Source organism: Talpa occidentalis, unplaced genomic scaffold, assembly GCF_014898055.3.
Source record: "Talpa occidentalis isolate TD23 unplaced genomic scaffold, MPIMG_talOcc4v2.1 talOcc4.6, whole genome shotgun sequence".
NCBI classification, from domain to species: domain Eukaryota; kingdom Metazoa; phylum Chordata; class Mammalia; order Eulipotyphla; family Talpidae; genus Talpa; species Talpa occidentalis.
The window spans coordinates 81,098,191-81,119,634 of NW_023604972.1; the positions used below are offsets into that span (position 1 = coordinate 81,098,191).

The following is a 21,444-nucleotide window of genomic DNA, read 5'->3' on the forward strand; positions in this document are numbered from 1 at the left end:
CTGCCCAGTGAAGAAAACAATGGGATCTATCTACACCTTGAGGGAAAGAAATGGCAAGGAGTCCCATGAGGAATAGGTTAGTTAACCTTCTTGATTTCTACTACAGCAGGGAAGAAAGGAGTGCAAAGGTACTGGCCAGTCTGGCCCACTATAACACAAGAGTAAACAACTGTACCCAAATAGATTTGTACCCTCAAGAGGATGAAAGTGAACACAATAAAAACTGAATTTTTCCAACAGAATCTTTGTATTTAAATGAAAAGGATCAAATGTAAAAAGAACAGTACAGCATTCTGGGCCTTTATATTTCATGGGCACTACGAAAATAGCTTTTTGTTAATCTTTAAAAAATCTCTTGCCTTTTCATATTCTGCATACTTCTTATAATTTAATTTGATTTAATTTGTGTTGATGCAGCGGATGGCAGAACCTATTTAGAGCAGGCAGATTTGCAGGGTATGGGGTACCCCCTCCTCCCTGCCCTGTAACAAAATCATGAAAACTATGAAAGATCTATATATGTGTTACCACATTAACGTAGCAGCCAATGAGGCCACCATTTTTGCTTGCTTTCTCTTCTGAAACATCCAAGTTTAGTGAGTTGAAATAATTAGCTTGGTATGCCTCAACAGTCAATACATATTGCCTCAAATTACTCCCTCCCAGCATAAGTATGCATGTCATTCTAAGCAGTTGTACTTATTTGTGAACATTTCACCATTCCTGTTAAAAATGTCTTTTTTGGGCCTCCCTGGTGGCACAGGGGCTAAAGTCTCAGTGCTATCAACCTACAGCCAGCCACTGTGGCCTGAGTTCAATTCTCAGGGAGGGAGCTGACCCACATGGTGCAGCAGACCTCTCCTGTCTTGCCTGCTGCTCCTCTCAACAGTGTATTTCAGTAGATCCACCTGTTCTGCTCTCCACTCTGTCTCAGGTCAATCCTCTCACCCCTGTACTTCTGTCCTGCACCCCAGTTCTTTTATTCATAAATTTAAAAAATCTTAAAAAAAAATTTTTCAATTTTTTGCTTCTTTGTCTTTTTTTGCACCTGTTAAAAATATATAAAACAACAAAAAAAGTTTTCCTAAAAATGCTAGTACATAGTGAGCCCTATGAAAGATCTTATGCTTATTTATCACCTTGATCTTCACAATGTTTTATAAAATTAGTTTTTTAGTTTACTGATAGATAGTTAAACTTAGTTTTTTTTTAGTTTACTGATAGATTGTGGTAAATAACTGCCTTTTCATTTTTGACAACCTACATAATAAAGAAGAAAAGAAAACACAATTAGCCTGGTTTTTATTTATTTAGTCTCAGTTCCTATGTGGTCAAATATTAGTCTGGCCAACAACAAAAGCACACAGGCCTCTGTGCACATGGTCAACAATAAATGCAGATGGGCCTATGGGGGAGAACTAAGCTGTAGACTCGCAGAAAAGGAGGCAGAGGACTCAAAATACCACATATTCAGCCTAAATTTTATATTCCCTAATAAATGACTATCATGGAAATCTAGAATCTTTAAGGATAAGAAGAACAAGATCATGATCTTAATAGACTCAGGTTAAAGTTGGGGGGGGGTAAAGTTGGGGGTGGGTGGCACAATGAGAATTCTGTAAAACTTAATGATTTTACAAAGCTATTCAAAAGGCTGACATTGCCCTTTGGCCACCTTTTTTCCTCTAACACATAAACAAAATATGTACAAAGCACTGCACTTGATGGATGTGAAGACATGTCCCTGTTCTATACACCTCACACACATTAAGAATAGTACTAAGTCATTCTTACATCTTTCTCTCCAGTGATAGATAACTCCAGTTAGTCTAACCTTTCTGTCACAGTTTTGTTGCTTTGTATATAATTCTTGCTTGAGGGAAAATAAAATTCTTCATTACATTTTGATCATCACTGAAAATTTAGTATCATAGCCACATCCTAATATATACTTTAAAACATACTATTGCCTAGATTTGTTACTTAGGTTTTGTTAGCTTCCTCTGTTCATTCTCAGCTGATCAACTGCCAACTACTTGGCTTGCCAGGAATTCAGAAATGGGTAATTTAACTTCCCATTTATACCTTCTATGTCATCACTTCCAACTCTAGCTAAAGATATAATTTAAATATAATTTACTTCAAATAGCTGAGCAGGAAAAATGGAAAGCACCCCCCTAAGCTAAAACCACAGTACTCTCTCTATCTCAAAGTTTCCAAAATATCAACCAAAAGCAGTGAAAATTTTAAGTTAAATAGAGAACTTTGGGCTTCATAGAAACTAATAGTGCTGTTCATATTCAGGATGTCAGTTGCAATTCATGTTCAAAATATTATGTTTCCACTGAGATTACCCAAATAAAACTGAATAGTTCAGTTTCATTCCATATAATCAAACAAAACTAACTCCAGTTAAATAAAAATTCAGGGGGGGGGGTGCCTCCCTGGTGGTGCAAGGGGATAAGCACCACACTATGAAGCAATCCACAGCCTCTGAGATCAATTGCCGGCCAGGGAGCAACCCACATGGCAAGGCAGACCTCTCCTGTCTCACCCGCTGCTCCCCTCAGCAGTGTATTTCGTCAGTCTGCCTGTTCTGTTCCCCGCTCTGTCTCCAGTGAATCCTCTCACCCTCCCGTGCATCTGGCCTGTACCCCGGTTCTTGTATAAAAATAAATAAGTCTTTAAAATAAACAAACAAACAAACAAACAAATAAATAAAAATGCAGGGTCTACTAATTCAAGAATATATATATCTATCATAATAGAGCTAGTGCTATCCAAAATTGAAGAAACCACCTTTCTCAGTGATCTATGAGGTTCAAAGGCCCTATAAAACAACATCATTATCTGCCGGTCAAAATAACAAGAATTCTTATTAAAATCACTTGTTTTGGTTAAGATATTAATATTAGAATCCCTTCTTTGGATTAAGGCTTCAGAAAAACCATAGGAAAATGGAATAATAGCAAGATACTGTACTAAAGCATTCCTTCACAGTGTCTATGATAGTCAGTGAAGTGGATAGCATATGAAACAGATTTCATGCCTATAAAATACATATCATGTACCTATGAAAATGCTCAAGGTGATCTGTTCCTGGTCCCCTCATTTTACATCTAAAGCACTAAAATAAACTTTCTCATTTCTCTGCATGCAGGTGATTCTTCTTCTAAGCCATCTTGCTTATCAGTTAGATTAGTCATCTATAACATTTCCCTCCCATTTAAACAACTGCCCTAGGAAAAACCAATAGTAGCCAGGATCAGTCCAGCAAACCAATATAGAAGTACAGGCATCTTTTTATGAAGAAAAATTTAGATTTTTAGGAATAAAAACCTGTGAACTGTTAACAAGCAGTTGCTACAATCAATCACTATCTCTAATTTTTCTTTCCTGTGATGGACAACAGTATGAAGTGTGTACAGCTTATTTGCAGTGTGATTATATCTACTAGAAAACAAAAGCACAAAATTTCCATTAAAAATGTTCTATAATTCAGGGGCCTCCCCAGTGGTGCAGCAGTTGAGCGTGGGGCTGCGAAGCTGCCCACAGCTTCTGTAGCGCCGGTTCAATCCCCAGCCCATGGTGAGGGTCCCACATGGCGCACAGACCTCTCCTGCCGCGCCCGCTGCTTCCCTCAGCAGTGTATTTCATCAGTCTTTCTGTTCTGCTCCCCACTCTGGCTCTGGTGAATTCTCTCACCCTTCCATGCTTCTGACTGTACCCAGTGCTTATATAATTAAATAAATTTAAAAAAAAAAAGTTCTATAATTCAGTCCTTTCACTAAATCACAAAATTATCAGTAAAATCACAGTAGTCCCAAAATAATTAACCATCAGATTCATAGGAATCAAATCAACATTCAAACTACTGAGCAAAAATGTTATAATTCAGGATACTAATCTCATAAAACTAGCAGAGAACTAGTACTTACAATTTGCCAAACACTTCATAGCTGACAGTACCCAATAAGGAAGTTCTTCTGCAAAAAAATGGAAATAAAGGCATTTATTTAATTGCAGGATTATTCTGAGAATTATATACATACTTGGTATTATAAGAACACATTTCTTGCCCAATTAACACGAAACATATCTGCTATTCATAAATTACCTATTTATGTATCAGAACACTTACACCATGGAAATTTTTCCTTAACAGTAGTACCACATTATAATTTTCAGGCATCCAAATTTCTCTAATGAAAAGTTATACCTTTTAAAACATCAGTGAAAAGAAGAAATTTGCTGGTTTCTTTCAAATAAACTAACAGACAAATTAATTACTCTAATAATTATAAAAGATACAACAAAAGTATTAGCCATCAAATATCAATACATCTGTGAAGCCAGTTTACCCCCCTTAAAAATGACAGTATATTCTGTATGTCCAATGTCCAATATAAGTATCATTTTTCATGTTTCAATTTTCAAAGGCAAGAGAGTGCCACTGATATTATTATAGGCTATTGGCATTAGAGCAGCCTTCAAATAAGTTAATATTGGGGCCTCCCTGGTGGTGCAAGGGTTAAGCCACAACCTATGAAGCAATCCGCAGCTACTGCAGCATGAGTTCAATCCCCAGCCCGGGAGCAACCCACATGGCTCAGCAGACCTCTCCTGACTCACCCACTGCTCCCCTCAGCAGTCTGTTTCAGTCAGTCTGCCTGTTCTGTTCCCCACTCTGTCTCTGGTGAATACTCTCACCCCCCACACCTCTGGCCTATACCCCAGCTCTTATATGCATAAATAAATCTTTTTAAAAAAAGAACACAAAATGTACCCCAGTTTTGTATGCATAAATAAATAAATCTTTAAAAAAATAGTTAATATTGCTACAAAAAGTCCCCACTTAATCATTTGGTACAGGGGCTTTTTTCCTGGTGGCCCTGTCACAGACATCTGATGCGACAGGCCGGCCTTCTTACTTCCACTTCTTTATCTTCTCCACTTCTCTATAAAACTGTAAAGATGCTACTTGACTATGTTGAATGTAATAAACCTAAGTCCTGTGAAGTGTTCACTTCTTTCTGAAGAGCTGACTTCATGAAATAAAGATGACTGGTCATGTAACTGGCAGCTAAAAAGCATTAATGTTTGCTGCACTCAAGACAATGTGGAAGAATTTCAGATATTTTTCATACCCCCTCTTTCAATGGAATTTTTTTTTTTTAATATTTAAAGAACAGGTTTATTTGAAAAGGGACTGAAAAGTAAAGGACACTTGCATAGACACAAGCGGACAGGAAGAGCTGCCTGGAAAGGCACAGGTTTGCTGAGAGAGGCCTGCATCGTCACAGGCAGGGGCCTTGAGGAGAGCTGCCTGAAGAGAAGCCCTGGCATGGGACAAGTCACGTGCAGGTAGGAAGCTGCTGCTCTGCAGAGGGAGAGAGTTGATTAAAAGAAGCACCTGCATAGTCACAGGCAGGCAGAGAGACTGCTGCCCAATGGAATTTAATTTTATATGTTTATACTAATCTGACAACTCATGATATCACAAATCTATTTCTGTGTTCTGATGTCCTCCATTTCTGACACAGGGACTATAAAAAGGAAAGCATTACAAGTTGCAAAGACACATTCAGGTCCTATCAGAAAACACAGCCAGAAAGTCCTCTTTCCCTCTCACAACTGCTCAGGTTCTTTCTTTCTTTTTTTAAGATTTTATTTATTTATTTTTGCATAGAAGAACTGGGGTATAGGTCAGAGTTTGGAAGGTGGTGAGAGGATTCACCAGAGACAGAGTGGGGAACAGAACAGGCAGATCAACCGAAATACACTGCTGAGAGGAGGAGCAGGCGGGACTGAAGAGGTCTGCTGCAACATGTGGGTAGCTCTCTGGCCACTCAAGATGCAGTGGCTGCCAACAGCTTCATAGTGCTGCGACTTACCCAGCTACGCCACCAGGGAGGCCCCCGCTCAGGTTCTTTCTAATATAGCTCTGCTGCCCAGGAAACTCTAATCTTAAACTTAATGATAATTTATAAAATCCCTAAAGTGCCACACCGTCTTCCCATATCTAAAGATCATTCTAGTTCCAGCCAATTCCCAGGATCAAGGATTTGAACTACAGGAAGAAACCAGTCAAACAGACTATCTTATGCTGCCCCAATCTGATCCAGAAGGACATTTAAATCAGAATCAGCTTTCAGATTCTGGTCTGCCACAGGTACCACAACTTAATTTTTCCAAATCAAAAACCAATAAAGGCAGCTGCTATTATGTCCTTTTCTCCTTATTTGTAAACTGGGTTAGAGGAGAAGCACTTTCTACATTTAAAGAGTTACTTTTTTAAAAAAAAAAAACTTTCTTTGCATTTCTATATATTTTTTTTTTAAATAGAGGCATGTTTTATTTATTTTTATTTGTTTGTTTGTTTAGTTTATACATGCACTGGGTACAGTCAGAAGCGCGGGAGGGTGAGAGAATTCACCAGAGCCAGAGCGGGGAGCAGAGCAGGCAGAAGGACCGAAGTACACTGCTGAGGGGAGCAGCGGGCGGCAGGAGAGGTCTGCGCACCATGTGGGACCCTCCTCTGGTGGCCGGGGAGCAGCTGGGGATCGAACTGGCACTCCAGAGGCCGCGGGCGGCTTCGCAACCCAGCGCTCAACCACTGCGCCACTGGGGAGGCCCTAAAGAGTTACTCTTATTAAAATAAAAAATAACATAAACCAACACTACCCTAGAAAATATGATAAAAAGACATCATAATGAAAAGGTCAATTAGAATCTTAAAATCAACCACAGGACCACAGGACCCATATTAAAATCAGTACAAGCCCTCAGGTCTTAAACTTACTCACTTTTCGTGGATTTTCCAGGAATAATATGGAATCACTTAATGTTCAATATAGCTAACAGTGAACTAGCATCTAATGGATTTTTCTGAGGTTTTCACTTCTCAATGTCCACCTTTTTATAACATTTCCTTAATCTGAACAATTAGTTAAGAGGTAGTAGACAATGAGAGAAAGATGTATGAAATGAAAAGGTAAATTTGTTCAGTGCTTAGGGAAGGGTCAAACAGAAGCTGATGCAACCAAAGTATTGAGTTGATAGAGAACAAGATGGTTCATATGCACTTACGTGACTTGTCATCAAGAATAACAACTCCCTGTTTGCTCACACTATAAACATTATGAATGATGAACTTGGGGTTAACAAATTTAACATCTAAAACTTCTTCTAAGGAACCCAGGCCAAGAGTTTTCTGTAAACTAAAAAGACAAATAATAATGACTTTTAAAAACACATTATTTACCCAAAAATATGGCACTGCAAAATACTGACCTTTAAAACACAGTATTTTCATACATTTCACCCAACCTTTGTGGGACAAAAAGGCTAGAAATTGAGTATGTCAAAACAAACTTAAAAGATACACTTTTGCAATTAACATATTGCTTCACTAATTTAATAGCACCTCCAATGCTAAGGAAATAATTTTACAAGACACTATACAAGTAAAACATAAGCTTATCCAAAAACTGCTACTAGTACATTTTCATGAGAAACAATTTCTATAATGTCATTAACTTTAATTACCTGTATATAGTGCATTAACTATCTAGACAAATTTTCTATTATGTATTTTGTTAAGCTTAAGATTTCAGCATTACTAGAAAGTTTAACGACCTTTAAACTCCTGTTCTTAGCTATTACGTAATGACAACTGAAAATTCCCAGAACTCAAACTATATTTTACTAAGCACCAGAGTTGCAAATAATGTACTCAAAGTTGAGGCATTTTTTAATATACAAAATTAAATATGCAGAGTTGTCAAGAAGCAAATTAGAAAACACTGAAAGTTCTCATTAATAGCAAATGCACATACTAGGATAATGTCATAGACTTCCATATCTCTTCTACATTGGCCTCTGTCAGCTGTCTGCGGTGGACCAGACGGCAAGCAGGTACCTCTCCAATAGCAATGCTGTGACGCTTGAACCACATCTCAGAATTCTAATTGAGGGGGGAGGGAGAAAAGAGACAATAAATATTTTAATGGACAGTGGTATGATTTTATGAAACATTTCTGTCTTCAGAGACTCAAACTATGACAAAGATGAGGTCATATTATAAACAAATATTCATGAATTGCAGTTCTGACAATAAGACATTCGCTAGCTTTTTTTGACCGGTGGAAGTTGCAACTAATCAGTGTAGTAGCACTGAAAATATTTTTCTTAATCCGAAATTACATCAAAGAATACCTATCCAAATCTACACACTATACAAATTTAGTGACTGTTTAAGAAAAAGCTAAACTCTGTTACTTTTAAGAATTCTGTTTTTTTATAAGCGAAGATTACCACATGTAATGTTGGAGAGCAGCTTCCAGATTTACTTAAGCATTGGCAAAAAGTACATTGAGTACATTAGGGAAAACAAGAACTCCACAGGACAGCTAGAGATGCAAGGAGAAAATCTAAAGCTCAGATAAGTTTAACAATTTGACCAAAAGCACACAGCTTTACCACTACAACATTCTAAGTATTGCCTTTCTCAAATTCAGACTATGAAACATAAGTATTAAAATTTCCTTTTGGTGATCTCAGAGAAGAACTCTGAACTTTTTTTTTTTTTTAAGATTTATTTATTTATTTATACAAGAACCAGGGTACAGGCCAGATGCACAGGAGGGTGAGAGGATTCATCAGAGACAGAGCGGGCAACAGAACAGGCAGACTAATGAAATACTGTGCTAAGGGGAGCAGCAGGCACGACAGGAGAGGTCTGCTGCGCCATGTTGAGACCCTCACCAGCAGGCTGGGATCAAACCCACACTGCAGAGGCTACAGACAGCTTCACAGCGCTGTGCTCAACCACCTGCGCCACCAGGGGAGGCCCATCTCTGAACTCTTATTTTTAACAACAGCTTTATTGAAACATAATTTATATAAGATTCAACCTTTTGAAGTGTACAAGTCAATGATTTTTAGTATATTCAGAGTTGCGCAACCATCACCACAATCTAATTTGAGAAGAGAAAATTTTCACCAACACAGAAGAAACCCTATGCCAATTAAGAGTGTCTGTCCGTTGCTCTCCAGTCCATGGCAACTACTAATACACTTTCCATCTCTAAGAATTTGCATATTATAGACATTTCATGAGAATTAACTTTTAAAGGCAGAACATATAATAAATCACAAAAAGTTTCTATAATAGTTTTTGCAGAAGTATTAAAGAAAAATCTTATTAATCTATTAAAAAAAAGCTAGAAGGTTGTTTTTGACTTTGATTTGGTGTTGGGAGAATTCTGAATTACAAAAGAAATTTGAAGGCCAAATGAGCTTGTGATTTTTTTTTTTTTTTTAAAGAATATAAATTAGGGGTCCTCCCTGGTGGCGCAAGGGGTTAAGACACAACCTATGAAGCTACGGACAACCACTGCAGCACGAGTTCGATCCCTGGCCAGGGAGCTACCCACATGGTGCAGCAGACCTCTCCTGACTTATCCACTGCTCCCCTTAGTTATTTCAGTCACTCTGCCTGTTATGTTCCCCACTCTGTCTCTGGTGAATCCTCTCACCCTCCACACCTCTGACCTGTACCCTAATTCTTGCATACATAAATAAATCTTCAAAAAAAAAAAAAAAGAATGTAAATTAAGGCCTCCCTGGTGGCACAAGGGGTTAAGTCTCAGCACTATGAAGCTATAGGCAGCCACTGCAGCACGAGTTCAATCCCCAGCCAGGGAGGTACCCACATGGTGCAGCAGACCTCTCCTGTCTCACCTGCTGCTCCCCTCTGCAGTGTATTTCAGTCAATCCACCTGTTCTGCTCCCTACTCTGTTGGTGATGAATCCTCTCACCCACTCCACACCTCTGGCCTATACCCTAGCTTGTGTGTACATAAATAACAAATCTTTAAAAAAAAAAATATATATATATATATATAAATAAATTAGGTGTTTTTTTTTTTAATCAAGCATAAAAATTGCTGCATTTATGTAACAAATACACTTCTACTGGAAATATTTTAAGGAAAAAGTATTCCACCAAGAAGGCTGTTTATGCCTCAGTGAGCTTAGGTTTACCAAGACTAGCAGAATCTACCTTTGTTCCAATACTGTGTTAGGGCTGATCCCATTTCACGCCATGCTCCAAACTTCTCTCTCTCAACTGACAATTATAATAAAGTTCAGTAAGGAGATAAAAGGAAGAAGAACAAACTATAGGACAGAAAGGAAAATAGATTATAAGGTAGCTTTAACAGAAACCTACTAGGTTTGAACATGGAAAAATAGCTAATAAGCAAGAGTAAAAAAAAAACGCAAAAAGACAATCTTTGGTACCAGTTTCTCAGCTACTCACAGGTAAGATATTGCTCTAAAATACTTTCAGAGCATTGTTCATAAATGACCAAAAAAAGTTTAAAATACTTAAGTCTGGTGGGTCATAGACTATTTCTTCCAGCTGTTGGTCCCCATCTGTTAATAATGGCACTTACCATCACCACTGGCCTCACAGGAATGTTCTCTTGTGAAGTGCCCAGTGGGGGATCATTCCACTCTGGAAATTTAATAACATCCTTTTGGTAGGGAAGCTTCTTTGGATATGGTTTCAGGGGTGAGGAAGGAGGAAATCTAAAAACCAAGAAGGCAATCTCCATTATTGCAATCAGTAGGACACAAGATATCCCCACATTAGTCCCCACTTTTATCCTTGAGAATTTATATAATAATTTCAAACTTCATATAATAAGTTCAGAGTTACTCAAACCATTGTAGTTAAATTTACCCAACAATTTTTTAAAAATATTTATTCATTATGCTCTCCAAACAAATTGTGAAGAAAAACAGAAATCCAATTGGTGATACATTTTAAATAAATTTATTCTCTTATCATTTGGTTTTCACAATTAAAGATTCTTAATGGGATGTGAGGGTAAGCCACTTTCACCCAGCTCAAAATCTTTACTGCCTCCTTACTCCAGGTGAAATTTATAGATGGTAAGTATGAAAATAGAAGCTATCAGTAGATAAGTTCTCAATAATACTTGCTGAGGAAGAATATATTATCATAGCAATCATTTGGCCTTATATTCATCTGAATAACTGTTTCTAATAAAGATTAACCCTCCTTGCCTGGAATTTTATTTATTTATTTTTTTTTATAGAGGCATGTTATTTATTTATTTGTTTGTTTGTTTGTTTGTTTGTTTATACATGCACTGGGTACAGTCAGAAGCGCGGGAGGGTGAGAGAACTCACCAGAGCCAGAGCGGGGAGCAGAGCAGGCAGAAGGACCGAAGTACACTGCTGAGGGGAGCAGCGGGCGGCAGGAGAGGTCTGCGCGCCATGTGGGACCCTCCTCCGGTGGCCGGGGAGCAGCCGGGGATCGAACCGGCGCCGCAGAGGCCGCGGGCAGCTTCGCAACCCAACGCTTAACCGCTGCGCCACCGGGGAAGCCCTTGCCTGGAATTTTATACTTCACACTGAGTCTGAAGTTTTGGTGTAGAAACACAATTTGGTGAACTGAAAGCTTATATCTACACAAAAAATTTTATATCAGCTGTATTTATAATTACCCAAATTTGGAAGAAATTAAGATATACCTCAGAAAGTGGATGGATGGGGCCTCCCTGGTGGCACAGAGGGTTAAGATACAGCATGATGAAACTATCCTTAGCCACTGCACCAAGAGTTCGATCCCCAGCCAGGGAGGTGACCCACCTGGCACAGCAGACCTCTCCTGTCTCGCCTGCTGCTTCCCTCAGCAGTGTATTTCAATACATCTTCCTGTTCTCCTCCCCATTCTTTCTCTGGTGAATCCTCTTACCCCTGGATCTCTGGCCTGCACCCCAATTCTTATATGCATAAATAAATAAATCTTTAAAAAAATAATAAAATAAAATTTTAAAAATTTTAAAAAATAATACAATTTGGAGAAGTTGAAAACTACTCAATGTCCTTATTCCGAGTCTTGATACTCTGTTCCTATCCTTTCTAGGAATCAGCATCATTTCTTGAATTAATACATGGAAGCTCTAAATACAAACTAATTCTCTTTATCAGGTGTGATCTAGACAAATTTAAATAACAAAAAGTTAACTGAATGCATAATTTTCTCAGAGGATCTTTTTCTTTAGCTTGTTAAGAAAGAATACATTGTGTTGTATTGTCTTGCACTGAAAAACAATAGATTTTAATTCTGTCAACATAGATAGAAGTAGTTGACTTTTTATTTTGGGGGGCCTCCCCGGTGGCGCAGCCGTTGAGCGCTGGGTTGCGAAGCTGCCCGCAGCCTCCACGGCACCGGTTTGATCCCAGGATGCTTCCCGGCCACCGGAGGAGGGTCCCACATGGCGCGCAGACCTCTCCTGCCACCCTCTGCTCCCCTCAGCAGTGTACTTTGGTCCCTCTGCCTGCTCTGCATCCTGCCCTGTCTCTGGCGAATTCTCTCACCCTTCCGCGCTTCTGACTGTACCCAGTGTTTGTATAAATAAATTAATTAATTTTAAAAAAAAGTTAATGTTTCCATTTAAGAAGTAGTTGAATTTTTATTTTGATGCATTATTTAAGCCAAAATAAAGGCTGAAAATCTGATTAATGATATTCACAGGAAAAATGATCTAAATAAAGTATAAAGATTTTATTCCTAAAACAAATGCAGAAATAAAGAATTTTAATTTGTATCAAGGTAAGTCAGGAGAGTCACAAATAATAAGATTACTATGGAGAAACATGTCAAAAACAGTCACAATAGACTAGAAAAAGAATGACTAGTGGGGAAGTTGAATTTAATCTTCTCTGAAAAGCGTATCCAATTACTGTACTTTACTTGAAAAGTCACTAAGAAAAAAATGAAGTCAGGAAATCATTAAATCAGATGACAGATAAACTGAAAATTAGTCTAAGTTTATGATAACCAGAATATAAAAGGCAGGTATTTCCAAATGATTCCAAAATATAAATTAATCTCTAAAGCCAATGAAATTTACCCTTTTTTGTAAGTAAAGGCTGGGTTACAGAAGTTCAATCCTATTTATTGGAAGCCAGCAGTCACAACACCAGCCAAACAACAGCATGTATGTACACACATACTCTCATCACATATGATATTATATACAATATATACAATACATACAATATTATATATTGTATGTATTGTATAGGGCTCCAGAGAATTCACAGACTACACACTCTCAATCTCTTAAAAGTTAAACACAATGCCTATCTCCACTGGACCCACCACAAATATCCACTGTTTACTCTCCCTCTCTCCCAACCCCCTGACTACAGTGTAAAATTTGTGGACCTGAGTTCCAGCCTTGGCTCTCTCATGTGTGTCCTTTGGAAAGGAGCAGTAGCTCTACATCATAGTTTATTTATTTGTCAAATGGAGAAATTAAACCAGATGATTCACAAATTTCCTCCTAGTTTCAAAATGTGTTTCTTGTATTTTTTTACTCCCACAGCCAGAAAGACAAGTAACATCAACCAAAGACCAAAGTAGAATTTCTTACGCAGGTAACTGTAATTAAAGAAATATCAAGGAGTCACATTTTTCCTCCTCCCCCAGAAGATGAGGTCTTTGCCGTCACATCTGTGGCTACCGATAGTACACAGGTATCCTCAAAGCAGCCTAGTAAAGCGGACCAGAGCTCCTTCTAGTTGGCAACTTTCAGTTTGTGCACTGTAAAATTTTCAATTTAATTCTAACATTTCAATTATGTCACCTGGGAATGAAAAGTCTGTTAGACATGATTTAGTCCTAATGTCACCTATTTATACTTGGAGATATTAGGCCCAAAAGAGGAAAGCAACATATCAAAAGCCTCATAACTAACTAGCCAACGGAACAAACCATTTAGCATAAAAAACTTGCCTTTAATAAGGAAATAAGTTCATACTTTCTCATTCATCCGTAATGTCTGTTCTGTTATTAATCAGATTTCTAAATATGTGTCTATTTGTTTTGGATTATTTTTCTAGGCTCATGGTTTTTACCTGGAAGGCATTCTGGGGACAGTATTTGGAGACATTTTTGGTTGTCACACTTGAGAGGGCTACTACTAGCCTGTGGTGGATAGAGGCTGGAAATGCTGCCTCTATAATAAAACTGTTTTTTTAAATAATAAAACTGTTTTGAGAGACAAAGAACTAAGTCAAAGAAAGGTGTATCATGTTAGGTAAGAAGATTCAATATCATATATCAATTGTCATCATGGAGAAATATTTTTACAATGAAATCCAAATCAAAAAGATAAAAGTTTTCCTTAAAAACATAACAAATTGATTCTAAAATTCATATGGAAAGATCAAGGGGCCAGAAATAAGCAAGGCATTCTTAGAGAAGAAACCAAAGGCTTGCCCTACGGGCTGTCAGGACTAATTAAGCTAATTGGTAGAGCAATATAATGCTATAGATGATGATTTCTCAACCTCATCATTATGACACCTTGAGTTGGGTAATTGTGGTGAGCTGTCCTGCGCATTATAGGATGTTTAGCAGCATCCCCAGCCTCCATCCACCACAGGCTAGTAGTAGCCCTCTCAAGTGTGACAACAAAAATGTTTCCAAATACTGTCCCCAGAATGCCCCCGAGGTAAAAACCATGAGCCTAGAAAAACAGTCCAAAACAAACAGACACTAGACACATATTTAGAAATCTGATTTATAACAGAACAGACATTATGGATTAATGAGAAAGTATGAGCCTATTAAGGTTCTGGTTCAACTGGCTGGTGATCTGAGAAAAAACTGCTTTCCTGTGGTAGACAGCACAAAGATGTTTTATAAGAGTATAAAAGAGTATAAGAGTATCTCCACCCCACATGCTTTTCTCCAATGTGACCTTGTCACTACTCTATCAAGAGGAAGAGTGTATTTTGCTACTCTTTTGAGTCTGGGTAAACCCCCTTTAGTGGCTTTGATAAAGAGAAGACGGCAACAGACCCCACGGGCATGAGGCGCTGACTCTTGTGTCATTCATTCTGGCAAAACTCCTCGTGACTGCCCTTTGACCAGCGTGCTGTAAGGTATCTAAACAACCGGAAGGGGCCCAAGAAGATGACACTACCTGGAAAGAAACTGAGGCCAAGGAGTACCAAATTTCCTGACCTGTGACTGCGAAAGTCACCAATGAATTGGATTCTTCAGCCTCAGAGCTGAATTCTTGACCCATTAAATTATATAAAAATTATACAATTGTTCTAAGTCACTGATTTGGGCATAATTTTGCTACACAACCACACACAACCAGAACAGAAATTTGTAGCACTGACATCAAGACCAGAAAGTAAGTAGAGACCTGAAGAATGTCCACAGATTATTAGTGGAGGCTGGAAGAACAGTGAGGAAGTTGTTACTAGAAATGGGAGAAAAGATCCATTTTACATACTGGTAAAACACTCAGTTTAAACTGTCACATGCAATAATATGGAAAATAAAAAAATAATCTGGCTAAGGAACTGTCTAAGAATGGTGAAAGTGCCATTTGATTTTCTTTAGCCTGCACAGAGATAAACTAAGGAAGAAACTATTCAGTTTTTAAACACAACTTAGAGGAAACAAAGAAGTCTTGACTTGATTCAAAACCACAACTACCTCTCTTGGCCCTCCCTGGTGGCGCAAGAGGTTAAACACAGAACTGTAAAGCTATCTGCAGCCACTGCAGCATGGGAGGGCAGCAGGGTAGGGCAGCACAAGTGGGATCCCCAGCCAGCCAGGGGGCTACCCACATGGTGCAACAGGCCTCTCATGTCTTGCCCGCTGCTCCCCTCAGCAGTGTATTTCAATCAGTTTGCCTGTCCTGTACTCCACTCTGTCTGTGGTGAATCCTCTCACACCCCACACCTCTGGCCTGTACCCCAGTTCTTGTATGCATAAATAAATAAATCTTAAAAAAAAATAGAAATACCTTTAAAAAAAAAAAATATATATATATATATACACATAACTACTTCTCATCCCCAAGCTTACAGTAAAAGGTTCTCAAAATGAAAATGGCCTTATACCAAATATCAAATTCCAGATGTTTTCAGTAAAACATGGTTTCCAGGGTAGTCACAAGTGTGTAGTTACAGTCTTTTGCTATAATCTCAGAAAGATTTTTAAGCAGTACCTTACAGACCTCTTGGTTAAATAAGACGCTTAAGAATTTTAACAGTGCTATACCATAGCAGACTTATAAGCAGCCCAAGACAAAGCACAGGTGGTCTCAAAGAGATTTGTGAGTTTGACTTTTTGTCTAATGTACAATAAGATTCATAGAAATAGCAGAATCAACATCCACTTGGACTAAAAGGGAAACAGTTCAAAATGAAAAGCCCAGAATTTCAAGTTTCTATGGGCAGGACACATCTCAAAGAGCTATTCCACTGCAAACATGTGCCATTTCTTATGAGAAAGGAAGAATTTCTCAGAATGCTGAGCCAAGAGCCACAAAGAATCACTCCCAGGAAGCAAAACTATGTCCTAACCAAAGAATGGCAGACAGATGTGCATTTTAAAAGGGCTAGGGACAGTGGCTGCTAAACATTGATGCCATAATGGGATAAATATGGGGAGTCTTTAACTCCTAAGAATTTATAAGGAAAAATGCTATATAAAAAGATCAAGACATGAACCAGACATTTCTAGATATGGAATCTGAAATGATGAATAAACTTATAAAAAGGTACTTAATTTCATCACTGATCAAGGTAATCCAAAATAACATCACATGAGACAGCATTTCATATTTACCAGATTGGCAAAATTTAAATCAGTCAACATCGAATATTTTCTATGACTGGAGTAAAACTTAGCATATCTGCCACGGGAAACAGTTTGGCAGTAAAAGCTGAACATGCACATACTCTGTAAACTAACTCCACTCCAAGGTTTCTTTGAGCATCCTAAAGAAACTCCTACACATGCAGGAGTCATGTCAATATATGTTCAGAGCAACACTGTTTGTAATAGCAAAAAACTGGGTCAACCCAAATCTCCACCCATAGGAAAACAGATAAATAGACTATGATGTACTGACAGGGTATAAAATAGGTACAGAAATTCCATTAAAGAACTATAATTAAACACAACAACATGGATGAAGCTCAAAAATCATGGGAAACAAAAGAACAAATGTCAGAGAAGAAACATATTCTTTAACATCTGTTGAAGTTCAAAAGAGAGAAAAATATTTCAAAAGCAATGTATATAAGGCAATATGTTTAAGGACACATGTTAAAAAAGAAAAACAAGGGGATGATTAAAGCAGAAATCAGGATACTGATGCCTTCTCAAGAGAACAGATACAAATTGTGGGTAAACAAGCATTGGCTTTATTATTCTTGATCAATGGTTCAGACACAGTTTACACACCCTTGTCTGAAAGATTTCACAATAAAAGCATGAACATTTAAAAGGAGCAGAGCTCCCTCTAGTGAATTACATTTGTCTCTGCTTTAAAAATTATAAATTTCATCCTAATACTATGATCATGGATTCCAAAATTATAAAGTCCTTTAGAAATTATCTACTACAAACTCCACACTGCTTCACTGAATAAAGTAAGACCAGAAAAGCAACCAGCTACAGCTAATCATCCAGCCCAGACCTCCTATTGCAGCCTCTACTATCAAGTTTTGGTTGGGAAAAAAAACAATTAAAAAATAATTCAGGGCCTCCCTGGTGGTGCAGGGGGTTAAGACTCAGGGCTCTCAAACTATGGCCAGCCACTTCGGCATGAGTTCAATCCCCAGCCAGGGAGCTAACCCACACGGCGCAGCAGACCTCTCCTGTCTCACCCGCTGCTCCCCTCAGCAGTGTATTTCAGTGGCTCGCCTGTCCTGTTCTCCTCTCTGTCTCTGGTGAATCTTCTCACCTCCTGCATCTCTGGCCTGTACCCCAGTTCTAGTATGCATAAATAAAAATAAATCTTTTTTAAAAAAATAAAAATAATCCAAACAGGATTGCTGTCCATTGATAAATTTACTTGAAACAAATTATAATTTATTGACTAATCAATTAATAAAAATATTCTAGGACAGCTGAACAACAAGGAAAACATAGTTTAGAAATCTTAATAAATTTGAAGCATAAATGACAAGGTCCCAATGGCTTAAAGTCCTTCCCACTATATATTCGATAACTGTTACTTTATCAACAGAAATTTGCAGCACCAACAGCATTGCCAGCTTCTGTCTTTCTTTGCCTTTGAAACCTAAAGTCTTTGTACCAAAAAAAAAAAAAAAAAAAAAAAAAAAAAACCAGACTGACGGTGACTGCTGCAGGGGGACAGAAGACTCTCCATGGCTGCTGTTTCCCAGAGACCTGTAGGTAGAGCAAACCCAGAGCAATTTGTTCTGTACTCATTCCACATATTTTTCAAGCCCAGCACAGTATCATATCATTTAAATGCTGAAAAGCTGTTGATGATTACATTTCATAACACCACCTGAAGGTGTAGCAGGAAAATAAAGTGCCTGAGGGCAGGAGAATGAAAGATGAAGCTAAAAAAAGAGTTGCCAAACTAGTCTTTGAACTCCAAGTTCAGAAATCATCCTTTCTTCCAAAATGAATAAAGATTCCATTATGAGTAAACAATTAAATGAATGTTTTTTTTTGTTTTGTTTTGTTTTTTAATAGAGGCATGTTATTTATTTATTTATTTGTTTGTTTGTTTATACATGCACTGGGTACAGTCAGAAGCAAGGGGAGGGTGAGAGAATTCACCAGAGCCAGAGCGGGGAGCAGAACAGGCAGAAGGACCGAAGTACACTGCTGAGGGGAGCAGCGGGCGGCAGGAGAGGTCTGCGCGCCATGTGGGACCCTCCTTCCGGTGGCTGGGGAGCAGCCGGGGATCGAACCGGCACCGCAGAGATCGAGGGCAGCTTCGCAACCCAGCGCTCAACCGCTGCGCCACCGGGGAGGCCCTAAATGAATGTTTTTAAGGAGGGGAAAGATGTGATAAGATCTGAAAGACACAACCTACTTATATTAGCAATAACTACTTGGAAAATAAATTCCATTATCAACATAAGGAAATATATAAAATACCTACAACTTCTAAATAATGTGTAAAATTTACTAGGAAACTACTGTACCAAAAAAAAAACCATACTATTTAAACCCAAATCTAACAAAACTTGTACAGAGCCTGCATAGTTAAAGCTACAAAACAGCGCTACAAGATTAAAGACCTAAATTATCAGAACTACATAGCATGTTCACAATCTGCTAGACTCAATTTTATGTCAAATCTCCTCAAACTGATCTACAGATGACACACAATTACATTTAAAATATTAACAGAAATATTTATAGGGGGAAAAAAAAAAGATTCTAAAATCTATAGAGAAAGGCAGAAGAACTAGAATAGCCCAAACAAGTTCAAAAAGTACCTGATTTTGAAATTTATTAAAAATCCTACAGTAGGGCCTCCTGGTAGTGCAGGCACTTGAGCACCACACTGCGAAGCTGTCCACAGCCTCTGCAGCATGGATTCGATCCCTGCCAGCTGGTGAGAATCCCACATGGTGAAACAGACCTCTCCTGTCTCACCCGCTGCTCCCCTCAGCAGTGTATTTATTTCATCAGTCTGCCTGTTCTGTTCCCCACTCTGTCTCTGGTGAATCCTCTCACCCTCCCACACATCTGGTCTGTACCCTGGTTCTTGTATAAATAAATAAATCTTTAAAGTCCTTAAAGTCCTTCCCACTACAGTAATTGAGACAATGTTGTGTTGGAGACAAGCCGGACACAGACCAATAGTAGAATAGAATAGTAGAAGTACATGAATAGTAGAATAGAATAATACATGAATTAAATCAGAGGACTGATTTTGTTCTGTTTCCCACCTGTACATGAATATATGGGTGTGAGGGTAGAAGCGAGAGTAGCCCTCTTATCATCCCACCCAGTGTCCCACTGAGGACTTTTGCCTCCCATCCCCATGTCTATGCAGTGAGAAGCCCAGTCCCCCCCAAAAAAGGAGATATATCAAGGGCACTTGGATTCCTTGTGGCAGGGAGCAGCAGGCAAGAGGAGGAATCACTATCACAGCAGCAGTAGCAGATCCTCACCACCAGGAGGGAGGGCTGCTCTTACCCTGGGGCACTTCTTGGTACTTCCTGTCCCACTGTAAATATGAATGGGCATGTGCAGAAACATCAGCATGAGAAGTATACATTTAGAGGCTCCCAGGAATGAACTTTTGGGTCATCAGAAAAGGCATCCAAAGCCTACCAAGTTGATCGCTGAGGTGAGGAACTTTACAATGGACAGTGGAGAAGGGAAAGGATGATGACCAGTTCTAGCTGTCTGATCAGGTGAAGCAACAGGGGTTGTATTCTTCCTAGTAAATTCCATCTCCAAGATTTCGCTCCAGGAAGAAAGCCACAAGAACACGCATAGAGAAGCAAATTTGTGCAGCACTGGAAGTGGACTGTGAATGTGCACAGAATTCATCAAAAGCCCAACAGCCTTCAGGATAGCCTCCAGCCACTCTCATGCTTGCCCCAGCCTCTTGCAGTACATCAAATGAACACAGTGGGGTGCCCTGCTCAGGCTAATCCTACCAAAAGGTGCCTATGGCCTCTAGCAGGCATCCTCTACCCTGACTCTCATCAGCCTAGCTAAAATTTTCTCAGAACTGCATCCTGTTCTAAGACTCTTCCTATTCAGTTTTCCTTTCCCGCTCTGCTTTTCAGACGTGCATCAGTCTGAAAGCTTATCTCAACTTCTGTTCCCTTTTCAAGGTATTCCCCACCCCAACACCCTGGCATTAAACCACTTCCACATCTAATTCCATCATTATAGTTTCTGTTCTCAGAGGACCCTGAGATTGTCCATTAATTTATACTCATTTATGTGTGATGACTTCAGACTTCAGTAAGTGCCTAAGTAGCAGGTAGCAAGTACTAAGTAATGGAGAGCCAAGAATTAGTGACAGTTCTTGCCCTCAAGAAACAGTCTAACAGAATAAGCAGTCATGACCTAGCAGTCAAATCCTATCACTTGCTTTAAATTAGTAAAATTTTACTGCAACACAGCCACACCCATTCCCTTATATATGGTCTATGGCTGATTTTCCTCCCAAACTTATCTGGCTGTTTCTGACCTCTTTCTATGGGTCCCTGCTGGAAGGTGCTTTAGACTTGTGGCAGGCTTTCGGGCCTTGCTTTAGGCCAATCCCGTTTCAGTGGACTTTTACCCACACGGGGACGGGTAATTTTGAGTGCTTGATTGAGAAACTATATTCTTTGTCTTTTCTGTATTGTTTACTAATTGTATTAAAGTTCCTTTCCATTAAAGTCTTACATGTTTTGTGTTGATGCGACGGATGACAGAACCTATTTAGAGCATGCAGGTTTGGGGGTTCTAAGGTACCCGTCTCCCTGCCCTGTAACAATTTTACTCTACAGCAAGCAGGCGGTGTGGTAAGTTGTATGACCCACAAACAGTTACCATTTGCCCCTTTTCAGAACACATTTGCTGCCCCT

The 21,444-nt window shown here is 38.8% G+C and overlaps 1 protein-coding gene across 2 annotated transcripts in view; it reads right to left on the reverse strand.

The window, feature by feature from the left end:
- DEPDC1B (DEP domain containing 1B) overlaps nucleotides 1–21,444 on the reverse strand; it is a 59,633-nt gene that overhangs the window by 18,052 nt on the left and 20,137 nt on the right. For both annotated transcript variants that reach the window (XM_037529414.2, XM_054687940.1), the window contains 4 exons: nucleotides 10,461–10,596; nucleotides 7,839–7,966; nucleotides 7,090–7,220; nucleotides 3,939–3,986 (listed from right to left, as the gene is read on the reverse strand). In XM_037529414.2, the coding sequence (XP_037385311.1) occupies nucleotides 3,939–3,986; nucleotides 7,090–7,220; nucleotides 7,839–7,966; nucleotides 10,461–10,596 (443 nt within the window). The remainder of the gene's footprint in view (nucleotides 1–3,938; nucleotides 3,987–7,089; nucleotides 7,221–7,838; nucleotides 7,967–10,460; nucleotides 10,597–21,444) is intronic.